At 38.3% G+C, this 15,172-nt stretch overlaps 1 protein-coding gene and 1 non-coding gene across 2 annotated transcripts in view; both read left to right on the forward strand.

Annotated features, from left to right (window-relative positions):
- Nucleotides 1-967: 967 nt before the first annotated feature.
- On the forward strand, nucleotides 968-1,050 carry trnal-uaa. Its single transcript has one exon. It is a non-coding gene; the product is annotated as a tRNA-Leu (tRNA).
- A 3,479-nt stretch (nucleotides 1,051-4,529) lies between these two features.
- The window catches only part of utrn (utrophin), a 301,805-nt gene continuing 291,162 nt past the window's right edge, over nucleotides 4,530-15,172 (forward strand). Inside the window, 2 exon segments of the mRNA XM_034162029.1 lie at nucleotides 4,530-4,853; nucleotides 9,761-9,910. Of these exon segments, the coding sequence (XP_034017920.1) occupies nucleotides 9,838-9,910 (73 nt within the window). The 5' untranslated portion in view covers nucleotides 4,530-4,853; nucleotides 9,761-9,837.

Genomic DNA, 15,172 nt, shown 5'->3' on the forward strand with positions numbered 1-15,172 from the left:
AGAAACTGCATATTTTATTACCACCTTTGAAAAATGTCAGATACCTATTTTAAACCCAAACTAGAACCCGTGGATCCCCATGGGCAACATGCTAGTAGTGTATTATGTAAAAGCTAGTGAGAAATAAACACTTCTAAGCTGTTTTTGCAACCTGATAACACTTCTGCAATGATTTACAAGACATTTCACAAACATCAGCGTGAAGTATTGCATCAAGGTAACTTACGGTCTTTCAAAAACTCACGTATGCGCACACACATGCCCTCCTGCAGATGGCCTTAAAAAGAAAATACCTATAGAATTTTGCCTAGATAAATCTGTTCTCTTCATTAAAATGAACTGTAATTTTACTACATGTTTCCAAAATAAACCCACATTGTAATTCTTGGATTCCAGCAGAAACTAAATTTTGTCAGGTAAGTGAAATGTGGGTCCCTCTTTAAATGGGATTTAATTAAATTCATAGAGTTCGTTCATAAAGTTCGTTGAGTTTGTTGACTTCTGAAAATCTCATAGTGATTGTTTTAATTTTGCTTTTTCAAGTACCGGTCTTTCAACAATTAAATTTTATGTTTAAACAATGCTAATGTTAATTTTAAACGTCATTACATGGTCACGTGCGCACAGTTCGCGGCAAGAACTCTTCCAAAGGCGCGTTGCATTATGGGACTCGTACGGACCTTATGGACACGTTTATCAAATTTCATTTTGTTTATAAAAGACAGAAAGGTACAGTTGTAACAGAGAAGGAAAGAAAAAGTAATCCGAAAGAATAGCGCACTGTCACACTTCCATTACGCGACGTAATCGGCCAAACGTTCATGAATGAATGAACGTTCATATGTATTGAATGAGTATGTGGGTCACACATTTTGTGATCGTTAACTTCAAAATAATGTTTCATGTAATTACGTAACATCTTTGTCTTAAATTTATAAAAACTGTGTGGCCAAATTTCGGTACTCAAACCAGGATGGCCGAGTGGTTAAGGCGTTGGACTTAAGATCCAATGGACGTATGTCTGCGTGGGTTCGAACCCCACTCCTGGTAAAAGTAGGATTTTGCTTCTTTTCTCACAATGGTCGTCCTCAAATACACCCGAAAGACAAGATCACGCACGTTTTACCTGCATCCAGCGTGTATAGATATTTTGGAATAAAAAAAAAAAAGAACAGCGAGCCGTTTTTCTACAACGTTTAGAAAACTGCAATTCACTGATGTTTTATGCAATATAACAACAGTAATAATCGTAATAATGTATAATATGGCTTTTATAGCTTTAAATTGGCACATGTGTTCATGTATAATTTTAATTCGGACGTTTTAAGATGTGTTTGGAACGGCGAAACATAAAGCAGGACATATACTTTTTGTACAGTAGGGGGCAGTCTAGACCTTATGGTACATTTTAGGCCGAATTTCACTATTTATTTCCTTAAAAACTGTAATTTTACAGCAAAGGCGATGCCTTTGGACTCAGTTACATTTGCTATGAACTGGAGTTGCACCTCTGAAAAAATGCAGTGAACTGACCTATTCGTAGTTTGTTGTTGAAACTTAAAATACATTAATATTTATACTTATTTTTTTAATAGACCAAAATAGGACAGTTACAGACAACAAGAAGGGCACTAGGTCGAGTGCATACCTCTGCTAATGAATGCTAAACATATCATTTATGAAGATAATTTGGTGCAATAGAAATACATTTAATTGGTGCTTGATTTTTAGTCTTTTACAGTCATAGTTTTGAGTCTTGTTTTATATAATCACATTTACAAATAAATAAATAAATACATAAATCAATAAATAGATCAAGATTCTTATAAACACATTTTAAAATAAATAAGCATGAAATTATCATAGTATTTCCTAAATGGTTCTTTTTAAATTAACTTTTCAGCAAACAGACTCTCACACAAACATTAAATAAATTCTGAATAAAAAGAGAATTTTGAATGGGGTAGAAGTGAAACCCAGTGTGTTTGTCGTGGGATTTCATTCTGAAAAAGAAACAAATAAACAAACAAACATCTTTTAACATTTTGTCTTTTTGAGTGGAATCGCTGTTTGTGCGAAGTCACGTGACGCTCACCGCGCCATGTTTCCACCTCCGCGTCAGGAAAACTTTTACAGCCGGAGAGAAAAGCTGCAAACACACGTCAAGTTACCCACAATAACAGCCCGCGGTTCTGGTCAACTTTCACAAAATAAAATCGTTTATGAAAGTTGTGATCAGTTAAATTTATGTTTATATTGAGGAAGTTCGATGTATTTTTTTGTTCGTTTGTTTATTTATAATTATTTTAACGTAATATTTAAAAGGTTTTCTGCCTTTTATTTTTAACTGTCGCTTTTTCGATTTTATTCTCCAGTCTTTATTTGTGTTTTTGTGTTTTTTGCTGTCATGAGAATAAAATTATTATATCTATTATATATAATCTATGACTTTGTTTATAACATATCCATTTTAATGTCATGCATTTTAATTATATTTTTGAATGAAAATTATTATTATTATTATTATTATTATTATGTTTCGTGACACACGGCATATATGTGTTTTCTGCAATTGAAGAACAATAAATAAATAAATACAATAAAATAAAAAGCAAAACAGCAAAATTCAATATTGTTTAAACAAAATGGGCACGATAACCAACAGAGGTCGCTCTAATACTGTGGAATGAAATGGGCTATTTTGTACAAGCGCGTGTAAATGGTTAAAAAAGTAGTTTAAAATGATTAAATGCTGTACAAAACCACATTGCCAACTTAACAGAGGAAAAAGGGGGTGACAAAAGACATACATAAAAAAAAAAGAAGCAAAAAACAAATCTAAATAGTTTAAACACTTTTCAAAGGATGTTTCTGCTGCTGCTTAGCAACAAGGGGAGGGGAAAACAATTTACTCTTCAAACCCACTGCACAGGAAGTGTGTTAATTAAAGGGCATATCTCACTCCAGTCAACACTATCCTTTAAAAAAATGACATACCAGATTATAAATCATTACTTCCAACTCTTTAACTTGTGCGAGTCTTGATAAAGCTGATACAAGTTTAAGAAAAAGAGTGCGTCTGAAAAATGCACAACAGATTGACAGCCATTTTGATCTATAATCATGATGTAACGCCAGGCACTGACTACTACCAGTGTGAAAATCACTCCACCTGTGTACATGATTGGAAAGAACAGAAACACACATTTTAACCATTTTGACGTATTCACCGTCAAAGTCCACAAAAAAAAAAAAACACTAGAAAATTCAGTTTTTCCCATTCATTTCAAGAGGGGCTTGAGGGGCGTTGCCCTATATGATGTCATCAAAGGCCACATTCCTCACAGCTTCTTGTTTCTGAGTGAAATCAGGCTAAATTCCCTGTTTATGATTTAATTTCTCACGGCACGAAAAATAAAATACATCAATATTTCCATAATTCTACATTTATTTAGAAAAGTCAGTCCATTTCCACCACCATCACCCAGGACCTCAAGTGGGAGTCAACCATCAGCTCCCTCATCAAGAAGGCCCAGCAGAGGATGTACTTCCTGCGGCAGCTGAAGAAGGCCAAGCTGCCTGTCCAGCTGATGGTGCAGTTCTACACGGCCATCATCGAGTCCATCCTCTGCTCCTCCATCACAGTGTGGTACGCCGGGGCCACAGCCAGGGACAGACACAGACTGCAGCACATTGTGGCCTCTGCTGAGAAGGTGATCGGCTGTAGCCTTCCATCTCTCCACGACCTGCACGTCTCCAGGACTCTGGGCCGAGCAGGTCGGATCACAGCTGACCCTTCTCACCCTGCACACGGTCTGTTCAAACCACTCCCCTCGGGCAGGAGGCTACGGTCCATCCGGACCAGAACCTCCCGCCATAAGAACAGTTTCTTCCCCTCTGCCGTTAGACTCATGAACACCTCATAACTCAGTCACCTTAAGCTTAACTCTGTCACTTTATCATTTTATCACGGGTCACTTTAGACAATGTACTTTGGTTTTTAATTGCACTCCTCCCACTGCACTGTTTTTTCTGTTTCTCTGTTTTTCTGTTGCACACAGCCTTTCATATTTCATATTTCTTTTTCTTTATCTTATATTTTATCTTATTTTGACACATATGTTATATTTTATCCTAGCATTTTATCTCTTCTTAATGTTGCACCATTGTACCGAAGCAAATTCCTAGTCTGTGAATCCTGTTCACTGGCAATGGCAATAAACTTCTTCTGATTCTGATTCTGATTTGACATTTTATTTGCTCGTCACACACACTTTAAAACAGTGGATTTGCGACTTATTTTTCATGACATGATGCATCATTATCACTCTTTTTTTTTTTTTAGATGATGTCATGTAACGATTCGTAAAAACTCTTTGGTCAAACACCAAACGTTACATTATGACTGCTAAATTGAAAACAAAAATATCCCGCTTTACTTTGAAAGTCACACCGGAACCACTTCCTAAATGAACTCTGTGGAGTTTGACGGCCGTAGAAGCAGCAGGGAGGGATTGAGGGTTAAAAAAAAAACAACAGGAGTTAAAGTTGTGGGACATAAGCTTGTAGTATTGTAGTTTTATTCCGCGAAATGTAAAAGTTAGTTGCGCTGTAAAGAGTTAAAAAAAGACTTAAATGAAAGGAGCTTTTTAAAGGCTTTATTTTGTAATTGTAAGATTGCGTGAAGTGGATGCGGCTGTGGACACGGTGCTTCATACCTCTTAGAAAATGACTTAAACCACACGGATTTATGTCGTTTTTAAGAAAAAACCAAATAGTTTTGGGCTCTTTCTTACTTGCATAGTTTTCCCACTTTGGACTTGACTGGACTGAACAGTCTGCTGACAGCAGAGGTGAGTCTAGAATTCTGGAGACACGAGCTGAAACTTTTTAAAATTTCAGTGTCAAAATAAAATCCAGAGACACACTATGTTTTGTAAACTACGAGAGAAGAAACAAACAGCTTTTAGACACTTAGTGTTGTTATTTTCTATCATTTGTTGCATATTTTTGTAGGTTGGGTAATTTGCACTCATTTTGTTGTAACATTTTGTCGCCATTGCAATGTGTTTTTATTTTTTAAAGTCAGGAAATACCAGCAACATCAACACAAAATAAAAGTGCACAAAATAAAATACAGGTAATACTTTAATGTGCATCCAAGCGTAAAAATAAAAGAAAGTCAATAATTAAAGTAGGAGTGAAAGTCAAAGTGTACGCTAAGAAATAAAAAATTGAATTTAATTGATAAAGTTAAGGAAAATTTTTCCACATAACATTGACAATTAAGTGCAGTACCATATTGTAATTGAAATTAATTAAATCAAATGAAACATTACTTAAATCCCTAAAATTAACATTTGCAAGTATGTTGAAAATAATATTAATTACATTTAACACCTCTGTGTTTCATTTGTTAGAGTGTGTCAGATTAAAGTAAGGTAGATGGTTGTAGTCTTCAGCAACTCTTTAAGCTGCTTAACCGTTGCTGTAGGTCCAGTTACCAAAAACATCATATACCAGCTATTGTTCCGGCACTTCACACCTGTATCAGCTCCAGAAATTACACACACACAAATAAATGGCTACCTGCAGGGGCGGAGACAGAATTTTTTGATGGGAGGGACAACAACGACAGAGTCATCGCAATTTGGCCATCCGCTGAGCAGATTCTGCTCAAACATGGAATGGCAGCATAATATTGTCACCGATTTAAAAAAATAAAATGCTAGTAGTAAACAACTCTTTCAATTTTGAATACGAACATAAAAAGTCAAATTTGTAAAGTAATATACTCATTTTATATCGTAAACCAGGGCCCAGTTTCATAAAGTGGCCTGATCTTTTTGTCTACTAAACTTATTAGTCGACTATGGTTAGTCGCTCACCATTATCCGTCTAATCACCATTTCACATCAACTGCTAAACTTGTAGATTAGCCGTCTTATGTCAGTCGACTATTTTCACAGGCATAATGGCTTCACGAGTGTTGTTGCCAAGAACCGCCTCCAATGCACGAGAGTTTTGTTTACTTCCGTTTTTGTTTGGTTAACAAACACATCACAACAGTCATCTGCTACAACCGTGGCTTAAAGCGGAGGAAACTCTCCTTTTGGAGGAATACGACCAACGTGGGGTGCTCTAGAGTGTTCCATCAAGTGGTGGTACTTGATAGCCGCCATATTTTGAGGCAAAACACTGATGTTTTGTCAACTAAAATAAGAATAGCCTCCTCTGTACCAGACTAAAAACTGCAGTCGGGTAACACGAAACTCTAGCCGACTAAGCGCTTTGTGCAATGACTAACCTCAAAAAATTAGTCAACTAAGTGGGTTTATTCGACTAAACAAGATTAGACTGCTTTATGAAACCGGACCCATATCTTTCATAATCACCAGTGGATTTTTGACAGATTGGACAGGAGCCTTAAAAACACATTAATCTATAATAGTATGCAGGTCATAGGAAATTATCCTACATTCATGGACAGATGATTCTTCATGTTTTTTCTTTCATTCGTTTTCTTTTTCTTGGTTTTCTTTTACTTCGTATATATTTTCTTCGTATTATTATTTCTTGCTGGATACAGCTAGTCTGGACCTATAAAATGGACAGTTATTTAATTTTAAAAAACACAATCTTGGGGGGGGATTGCAGGGCCCGACATGTTAGGGCTTCTGCAGCCGGCACCATTTTCGTGAGTCAGTATTAAACCCAAAATAAAGTTCTCTTATTAATTTTAGTTGCAGGTATTAAGTTATTTTTAATTAGAATTATGTGTTGTCTTGGCTGTGTTTTGTGTGTTACTGTGTGGAGGGTGGGTGTGTGTGTGTGTGTGTGTGTGTGTGTGTGTGTGTGTGTGTGTGTGTGTGTGTGTGTGTGTGTGTGTGTGTGTGTGTGTGTGTAACAACAGTTAATAATGCACATAGTATAAAACCATAACCGATGTTTGGAAATCCTGAACGAGCTTGAACTGATGAACTACTTCGAAGCATATAGAATGCAAAAATATAATACTGAAGATGAAAATTGTGCATCTGTGTGCTTTGGAAGAACAAAAAAGAATGGGGGGGGGGGTTGCCATCCAGCTCCCCACACTTCCTATTCCTGTGAAAATGTAAAAAAATTTGAACTCCCTAAGCACAAAACTCCCTCAGGCTATCAGACTGTACAACTTACTCGGGGGGAGGAGGAGTAACAGGAAGACAGGGGACGGGAAGGAGAGGAACAGTAGCAGCCAGTAAACCAGTAGGGAGCAGTATTTCTGGTATTTATATTTGCAAATTGCTTTTTATTTTCACTTTTGTGTGCTTCTTACCATGTGTGCTGCTATGCAATGCTGCTGGAACCTCAGTTTCCCTGAGGGAGTCTTCCCAAGGGATTAATAAAATTCTGTCTAATCTAATTTAATCAAACAGTTTAAAAACTTTATGACTGGTCTTTCAAAAGTTTTATGTTGAAATCACAGAGACGCACACCTGCGCATGGCCCAGATTCATGGTGAATAGTGTGAATGAGTCGATTCGGTGTTGTACTTTTTCTCTCTGTTGTCAAAACAGCCTTTTGGTTTATTGTCAGAGGAACTGAATTTCTAAAGACACACAGATGGAGCTGCCTCTGAGTTTGTTATTTTTGCTTCTTGCATCATCCCTCAAGAACTGTAACTCACCAAATACAGCTCGATAAAACTGCACATGAACTCCTTTCATGGACAAACCCAGCTGTTCAGGGACTCAACCAGGTACTTTTATTTATATATCAATGAGAACTTACCCAGGATTTATAATAGCACATGCACAAGTATGAGAGGGCGGGGGCACTTTTTAAAAGTTCTAAACAGAACATTGTATTTTGTCAGAATAACAGCCAGTATCATTGCGTGATTAGATGACAATCAGCTGATTGTGTTTACTGGTTCCAAAAGAATGTTGGGAATTTACAACAGGCAGCATTTTAAGATACCGACTGGAAGCAGAGTGCAAAATCATCATTGCCAGTCCTAAAGGAAAACCAACTACAAAGACACTCGGAGAGCGTATACCACTGCAGAGGCTGGACAATTTAGGAATTTTTCACAGGAATTAACTAAACCTGATGACAATTACACTGGACTGCAGGACGGATTAATACACTTCTGTCCTTTTGTCTGATCATGTCCAGTCTCTCTGTCCTCCTCTGTGTTCTGTGTTGTGGATTTGCACCAAACAGCCAACAGAAAAATCATCAGGATGGAACCTCTGCCAATACTCATTTTCAGTTCCACCAGTTTTTAACCTTGGAAGAAATTTTCAAGGTCAAAGTCCTGTTAGAAGTGGCTTTTCGTAAGCTTAAATATAATACAAAATATAGATGAAAAGGGCTTTTCAATGTTAAAAGCAAATATCTGCTAAATCTGCAATACGGATCAGGTGAGGATCAAACTTAGTCTAATCACTGAGAGTGAATGTTTGCACTAACCCTAACCCTGTCACAAATGAGAGTGACTGAGGCACTTTTGATTGAGATATAATGCAAAATGTACATCAAATGACCTTTCAATATTAAATTCAAATATCTATAAAATCCAAAATCTGGATCAGATCCTGATTAAACATTGTCAGGCGATAGTGACGGCCAGTCTGTACCTCACTTTCAAATATGAGAGTGATTGGGGCATGTTTCATTAAGATATAATGTAAAATATACGTAAAAAGGGGTTTTCAATGTTAAATTTAAATGGGTAAAAAATCTGTAATCCGGATCCGATGTGGATCAAACTTTGTCAGTCGATAAAGGATACCATCTTACTTATTGTTCTCAAATATGAAAGAGATTTGACTTGTTTTGACAGAGTTGTGAATTTCTGAAAATTTGTTCAATATTAAAAGATTGGGATTTTCCCAATTTTCCAATATTTTTCCTGACTTTGACCTTGAAAATTGAATTAGTTCTTGCCCATTAGGATACGAATCCTCTGTAAAAATTTAATAACGAAATATGAAAAATTGTGGGTTCCACGCTGTTCACAAACAGACAGACAAAGAAACAAGGGTGAAAACATAGCCTCCACCCAACTTCATTAACAGATGTAATTAATTAAGCGGTCAAAGAACAGCGATCAGGATCAAAGGTCATTGAGCAGAATGAAAGGATCACAATTCAGCAGCATATAATCGGAGTCAAAGTTCAGCCATCAGCTGGCAGTAGAAGGTAATCAGTCTGGCTTGAAGTTCGGTGATAAGCATTGAAGGTTCGTGATCATGTCAAATAATCACGATCAAATATTAACAATTAGGATTAAGTTTCCTCTATCAAGATTATTAGCCAACATTGATCCAGTAATCAGCATCAAAGATCAGCAATTAGGATCAAAGTTCAGCAATAAACATCAAAGATCAGGATAAAAGGTCAGCGATCACAGTCAAAGTTCAGCCATCACTATCAAAGATCAGTAATCAGGATTGATCCCCATTAGTCAACATCAAAGGTCAGGATCAGCACAAAAGATCAACCATCACCATCATAGTTAAGCAATACGGATTGAAGTTCAGCAGTGTGCATCAAACATCATTGAACAGATCAAGGATTAAGACAGAACAGGGATCTGGATCACATGTTGGTGCAGACTATGGTCTGGAATAAAAGTGAGTGTTCAGGATCCTATGATTGTCTGTCCGTAGAGGTACTCAGTATGGTAATCAGTAAGTGCAACACTACAGATGAATCCACTTTATGACATCACTGAAAGATAAGTAATCATTGTGTTTATTTGTGCTCGCAGGTGGTCACAACGTGTTGAGAGGTCAGACTCGCCATCAGACAAATTCAGTGAATATAAAGACGGATTAATTGGTTACCATGGCATCACGAGGTGAAACCGGAGTGGGCGGAGCCAATGAAGAGTTCAGCGACAGAATTAAGTGGAGAGCTGGTACGAAGCTGCTGGTTTGTTTGTTTTTTTTTACCGTCTCTACCTGCATTGGTTGAGATTGTTGTGTTGTGGTTTATTAACATTGTCATCAACAAGTTAGCAAAGGTAGAAATCCTGTTGTGCGCGGTTAACGTCAGGTCCCGCTGTGGCAGCAAGGGGACACGAGTCAGAGGCAAAGCAAAGCAGGAAGCCAGTCGGAACTAGCCGAACCTTATAGGTGTGCCAGGCTAAAGAGAGAGTTTCAGAAAAGGTGAACAATAACAGCAGAGAAAGAAGGAAGAGGAGAATGCAGAGATGGCTTCAAAGAGCCACACCCCGTAATCTCTGTCAGTGGATCATTACAAAGGTTAATTTGGTGCAGACACCACTCTGACCGCAAAAGAGAAACAAACATTCACTTATTGTGGACGGAGGACTCAGGAGTGTTGCATGACCTAGACACAAATGTAGCACATTATGCATTCTTTTTTTTTTGTTATAAATAAATGAATCAGATAACTCACCATGCTTAAGTATACAAATAATGAATGTTTATGAGTTGAATGGTACGTTCCAGCTTACGTAAAATATTCGTTCCATTGAAAGAATGTAAAAACATTCATTATTTGTTTTATATGATGGCTAAAATAGATCCTTGTCATTTGATATTGTATTAATTTATAAACAACAGAAAAGGGACTTACATTTTGGTGTGTATCACTGGTGCTTTGACATCAGCAATCCAACAGGAACTTTAAATAGGAGTCTCGTTGAATGGTACTTTATGGCTTTCACCTCATGAAATAATATTTGTTCCATTGAAAGGATGTAAAAACATTCATTATTTGTTTTATATAATGGCTAAAATAGATCTTTGTTATTTGATATTGTATTAATTTATAAACAACAGAAAAGGGACTTACTTTTGGTGTGTATCACTGGTGCTTTGACATAAACAATCCAACACAAACTTTAAATAGGAGCCCAAAATTGATCTCAGTCAACTTGGAAAAACAGTTAGTTCACAAATAATTCTGATGATGTAGTCCGTGATACTTCCAAAGAAAAAAAAACTTTGTGTACTTCCTCAGTCCAGTGAAAAATCGTGTCAGAAATTTTTCCTAACAGCGCTTCATGCCTCCAGATGTCTTATGGCGTAGTGGATGTTTTTTGTGTGTGTGTGTGTTAGAAGAATTAGCACCATCAAGTAGCTCATTCAAATTGTCATCCTTCAGCAAAACAAACTCTGCCATGTTTAGCTAAACGCCGTCCCATAGTGTGTGCGTGGGTGGGGCTTGCGTGCAGTGGCGCAAAACGTATGGAACCAGTTTGCATGGTAAATGGAACAAATAATCCATATCATGTGACATACAAAGCACCAATCAAATGACAAGGATCTACTCAGCCGTTATATAAGGGGCATATAATGAATATGAACTGGTCAGACATTGGTTAACTTTCATGCAATAGATCAGTCCAAAAATCAGCTTTGTTTTCATTACACTGGTCAATAACAACAACAAAAATTTTGCATGGACTTGGAGAATTAATTTAAGGTAATTTTGCAGTGCTGAATCCAAATCTGAGCTCAATTTTCCTCTATCATGTTTTTTTTTGCAATCTAGATGTTCCATATTGATGGATTATGCAAATGTTGCTCATTCACTCATGAGTTTGATGCCACTAATCATGCATTTGCACAAAAAAACTTCAAAAGCATAGCTTTTAAACCAGGTTTGCGAAATGTGAACAAAGAGCCGTAATATCATTTATGGTGCCGAAGAGGTGTGCGAGACGGTGGCTTTTGCTTCATCGCTTGATACGAGAAATATGTTTTCATATTTCAAAAACATGATATGATTGGCAAAAACTAACACCGGATTCGGGTCCAGTGCCATCAAATTACCCAAAATCCATTGGAAAAACTCCATGCAAGGAAAAACTGTGTTGACCAACATCCAGTAGACCTGCCTGCCACCTGCTGGATGGATGATGAGCGGGTGTGGCAGAATTTTCACGTGTCTGTATGTGTGTGTATTTAGAAACAATGCTGCTGAGTGCAAAAACAAGACATGAAACTGCTAGTTGTAGACGTCTATGATGTATGTCGCAGAAGCCCATATTTGGACAGGTTGTTGCTTTGTGAAATGCACCTTCACGATCCGTGGAGTAGCGATGGAGCCTTTTCCCCAGACTTAAAGCCATTAATACAGAAATTGATTGTTTCTGGTGGAACTGAATGTTTGGAAACCAAAAAGCAGAGAAACCTTTTTATTTATTTGTTTATTTATTTTCAGATAAGAGCAGCCGGTGGACTAGATATCAGTCAGTCAGTCAGTCAGTCAGTCAGTCAGTCAGTCAGTCAGTCAGTCATGTGAGATTTCAGTTGTGAGCAACAGTGCTCACAGCTTCATTTGTAGTCACCCGATTGTCACCAAACTTAGTGTATGCATTACACATTTTTGTTTCAGTGGTGACAACCAAATGTATGTATGTACTATGTACAGTATGTACCAAACTATTTGCATCCTGTGTACTTTATACAGAAAGAATCAAAACCCTACAGACGTGGACCTTTGTTATGTTTGTAGGAGAACCACAGTCCAAGTCTTTAGAGTTGTGATGCTTCCTGTGTTACTGTGTGATTGTGAGACTTGGACCTGATTCAACCTACGTTGACGACTAGTTGTCTTTGGTATGGCATCTCCCCAGAAGATCCTTGGGTACAGCTGGAGCTGGAGTGAACTAAAGGTTACACAGGGAGACTCGGATAAGGAATATCACTTGCATGGTGAGGGAGCAGCCGCTTTGACATTCATCATGTGGAGCATTTCTGTGGACATGATCCAGCACGCATGTGCTTCAGTGTTGAGGATACCAGCTGCTGGCGAAGGCCAAGGGGACTCCCATATTTCACCTGGTTGCGGTAGATAGATGGCTACTTTCGATATGTGGGGATGTACCGAATATCTGCCTTGATGGTTGGTATCTAGGACCCAAGGTGGTTCTGGAAGGTGGCAACACGTGGCACAAGCACAGGCTCCGAGACTAGACCCGTCGTTCGGCCAAATACTATAAAACAAGTTCTTTGTTGTCCATTGGATCCCAGAAGTCCAGAATTGGGTTAAAACTAGCCATACATTTGGTTTAAAACATCCGGTCACTGTTTTCTCCCTGACAGTCACTCTTCTTATGAACTTATGTATCTTAATATACTGAATAAAATGTACTGGAACTGTTGAAATCCAACCAACATGTCAGGATGAAAAGATGGAAAAATGATCTGCTGTTATGAACTGGGTTTAGTGGGCTTCATTTGTGATGATGGTGATGTTCACAGGTAGCCATCAGTGTCACTAAAATATACCTTTTGGGGGATTATTTGCCAAAAATACTCATTAAAACCCCACAGGTTTCACATTATTCATTACTTATCATGAATTTTTGACATAAAGATTCATTGTGGCATCACAAAGTGTTGGTGGTTCCAAAGTCCTGTTCCTTATTGATTACTCGAACCATCCTCGTGTGCCCCTGTCTCTCCTTTTGGGGCCATGTTTCTTCCTGCTTTCTCTTCACGCTCACTTTCAGAAAGCTGGCAGATTCCGTGCTAGGAAATCTACTGTGCCGATGCAGTTTGTAATTTATAAGGCTGGTCTCCAGACCACAGCACTTTTCGAACAAGGATTCAGGTTTCATAGCAACCCCAGAAGTGTAGTCTGTTCAGGCTAAGACTGGAAAATACAGCATGTAGCCTAGCTGCTCTGCAAAAACAACCCAAACATATAGTAGGCATGAAAGTAGCTGCAAAAAAAAGGGATCATTTTTGCAGAGTTTGTAGTGCTAAGATATTGAGAATGTTCTTGTATGTTTTCCCAGCTGAGCCGAGGGTTTTCAGAAATGCATTCACATGTACTTGTCTGCCTCATGTGGGGGAATGATTGGATCATGGGTGCATTCATTGCACTGTGCATGCACAAGCAAATCTTGAAGATGAAATAAGTTGACTAACTGATTGATCAGTCAGCAGAAAAATAATCCTTGACAAACTACTTTTAAATATAAATTTTGTCCTACGTATTTCCATCACACCTCTTGTTGCTACGATAACTCCTCTACGTTACCAGATATCACTTTCGTATTGGCTCCACATGCTCTCTGGATCAAAAGCAACAGCAAGTTTGTATGTGAGCGCTTTGTGACCTCTGTGATCGCGTGACGTAGTTTAAAAAGTGTGTCACAGTCAAACCCTTGTTGTCACGATAAATCGTCAACGCCTACAGGTATCACTTTCCGATCAAATACACATGCTGTTTGGGGGAAAATCTTCAACAAGTTTGCATGTGAGCCTTCTTGTTGACTTAGCTACAAGTTGGTCTCGGTCAAAACCTGAATGACAGTTACCTGGTAAACAATTTTTAGTATGATTGAAATACCTCTAAGCTAGTGGCAAATGTGTAAACTGGCTAAATTTTAGGAACAGATTAAAATGTAATAGAATAGAATAGTCTTTATCATCACTGTACCGGGGGGGGCGCTCCCGCAGAGCTACTGTACACCACAAAAAGAAAAAACAAGACATCTTATACGCCACAAAAAATTGCTTTAATACAATTTCAATACAAGCCCAGCTCTCCACAATTTCTCTGATACTTACTGGGCTGGTAAGCATTGAAAGCCGAGATAGGCATGTCCCAACTTGTCCCATGACACACCGAAACGGAGGTGTTCTTTGTCTCGCTCAAACAGCGAATCGGTCGTTACGCACGAAGCCTCCGCGCGGCTTTCCATGACAAAATCTCTTGTTAAAAGTGAAATCTGCCGGAAAATGGCTGATGTCCAGCTCTTGTGATAACCAGAGAAAGTGCACACGACGGTCTCGTATCCACAGCGCCATCAGCTTAGAAATGATCTGGCATTTTCTGCCTCGTCGTCGCAGCTCGGAGCGCGGCGCGCCGAGTGTCCTTAAAGCCATTCTTAAAGCTGTAGTAGCAGTCCTTATTCTCTTTGAAGCCCGTAAAATTTTCACCGAAAGCCAGATAAATTTTTCAAATGGTTTCCAGGTGCCAGTTTCTAACAGCTTCTGAAAAAATTCTGATGGAAAAAAAGTCCAAATCATTCCGCCATTTCCAGACAATGAAAATCCGAAGAGGGGGCGGGGACCACTCCTTCCACAAGGTGTGCTTACAGGCGAATGACGTCACCGACAGGCGTGGAAAAACTCACGCATGCGCACGAGGGTTCAAGCTTGTCTGACGTAAAAACATATGAATCAAATCCATA

This window comes from Thalassophryne amazonica, chromosome 21 (assembly GCF_902500255.1).
Source record: "Thalassophryne amazonica chromosome 21, fThaAma1.1, whole genome shotgun sequence".
In the NCBI taxonomy this organism is placed as follows: Eukaryota; Metazoa; Chordata; class Actinopteri; order Batrachoidiformes; family Batrachoididae; genus Thalassophryne; species Thalassophryne amazonica.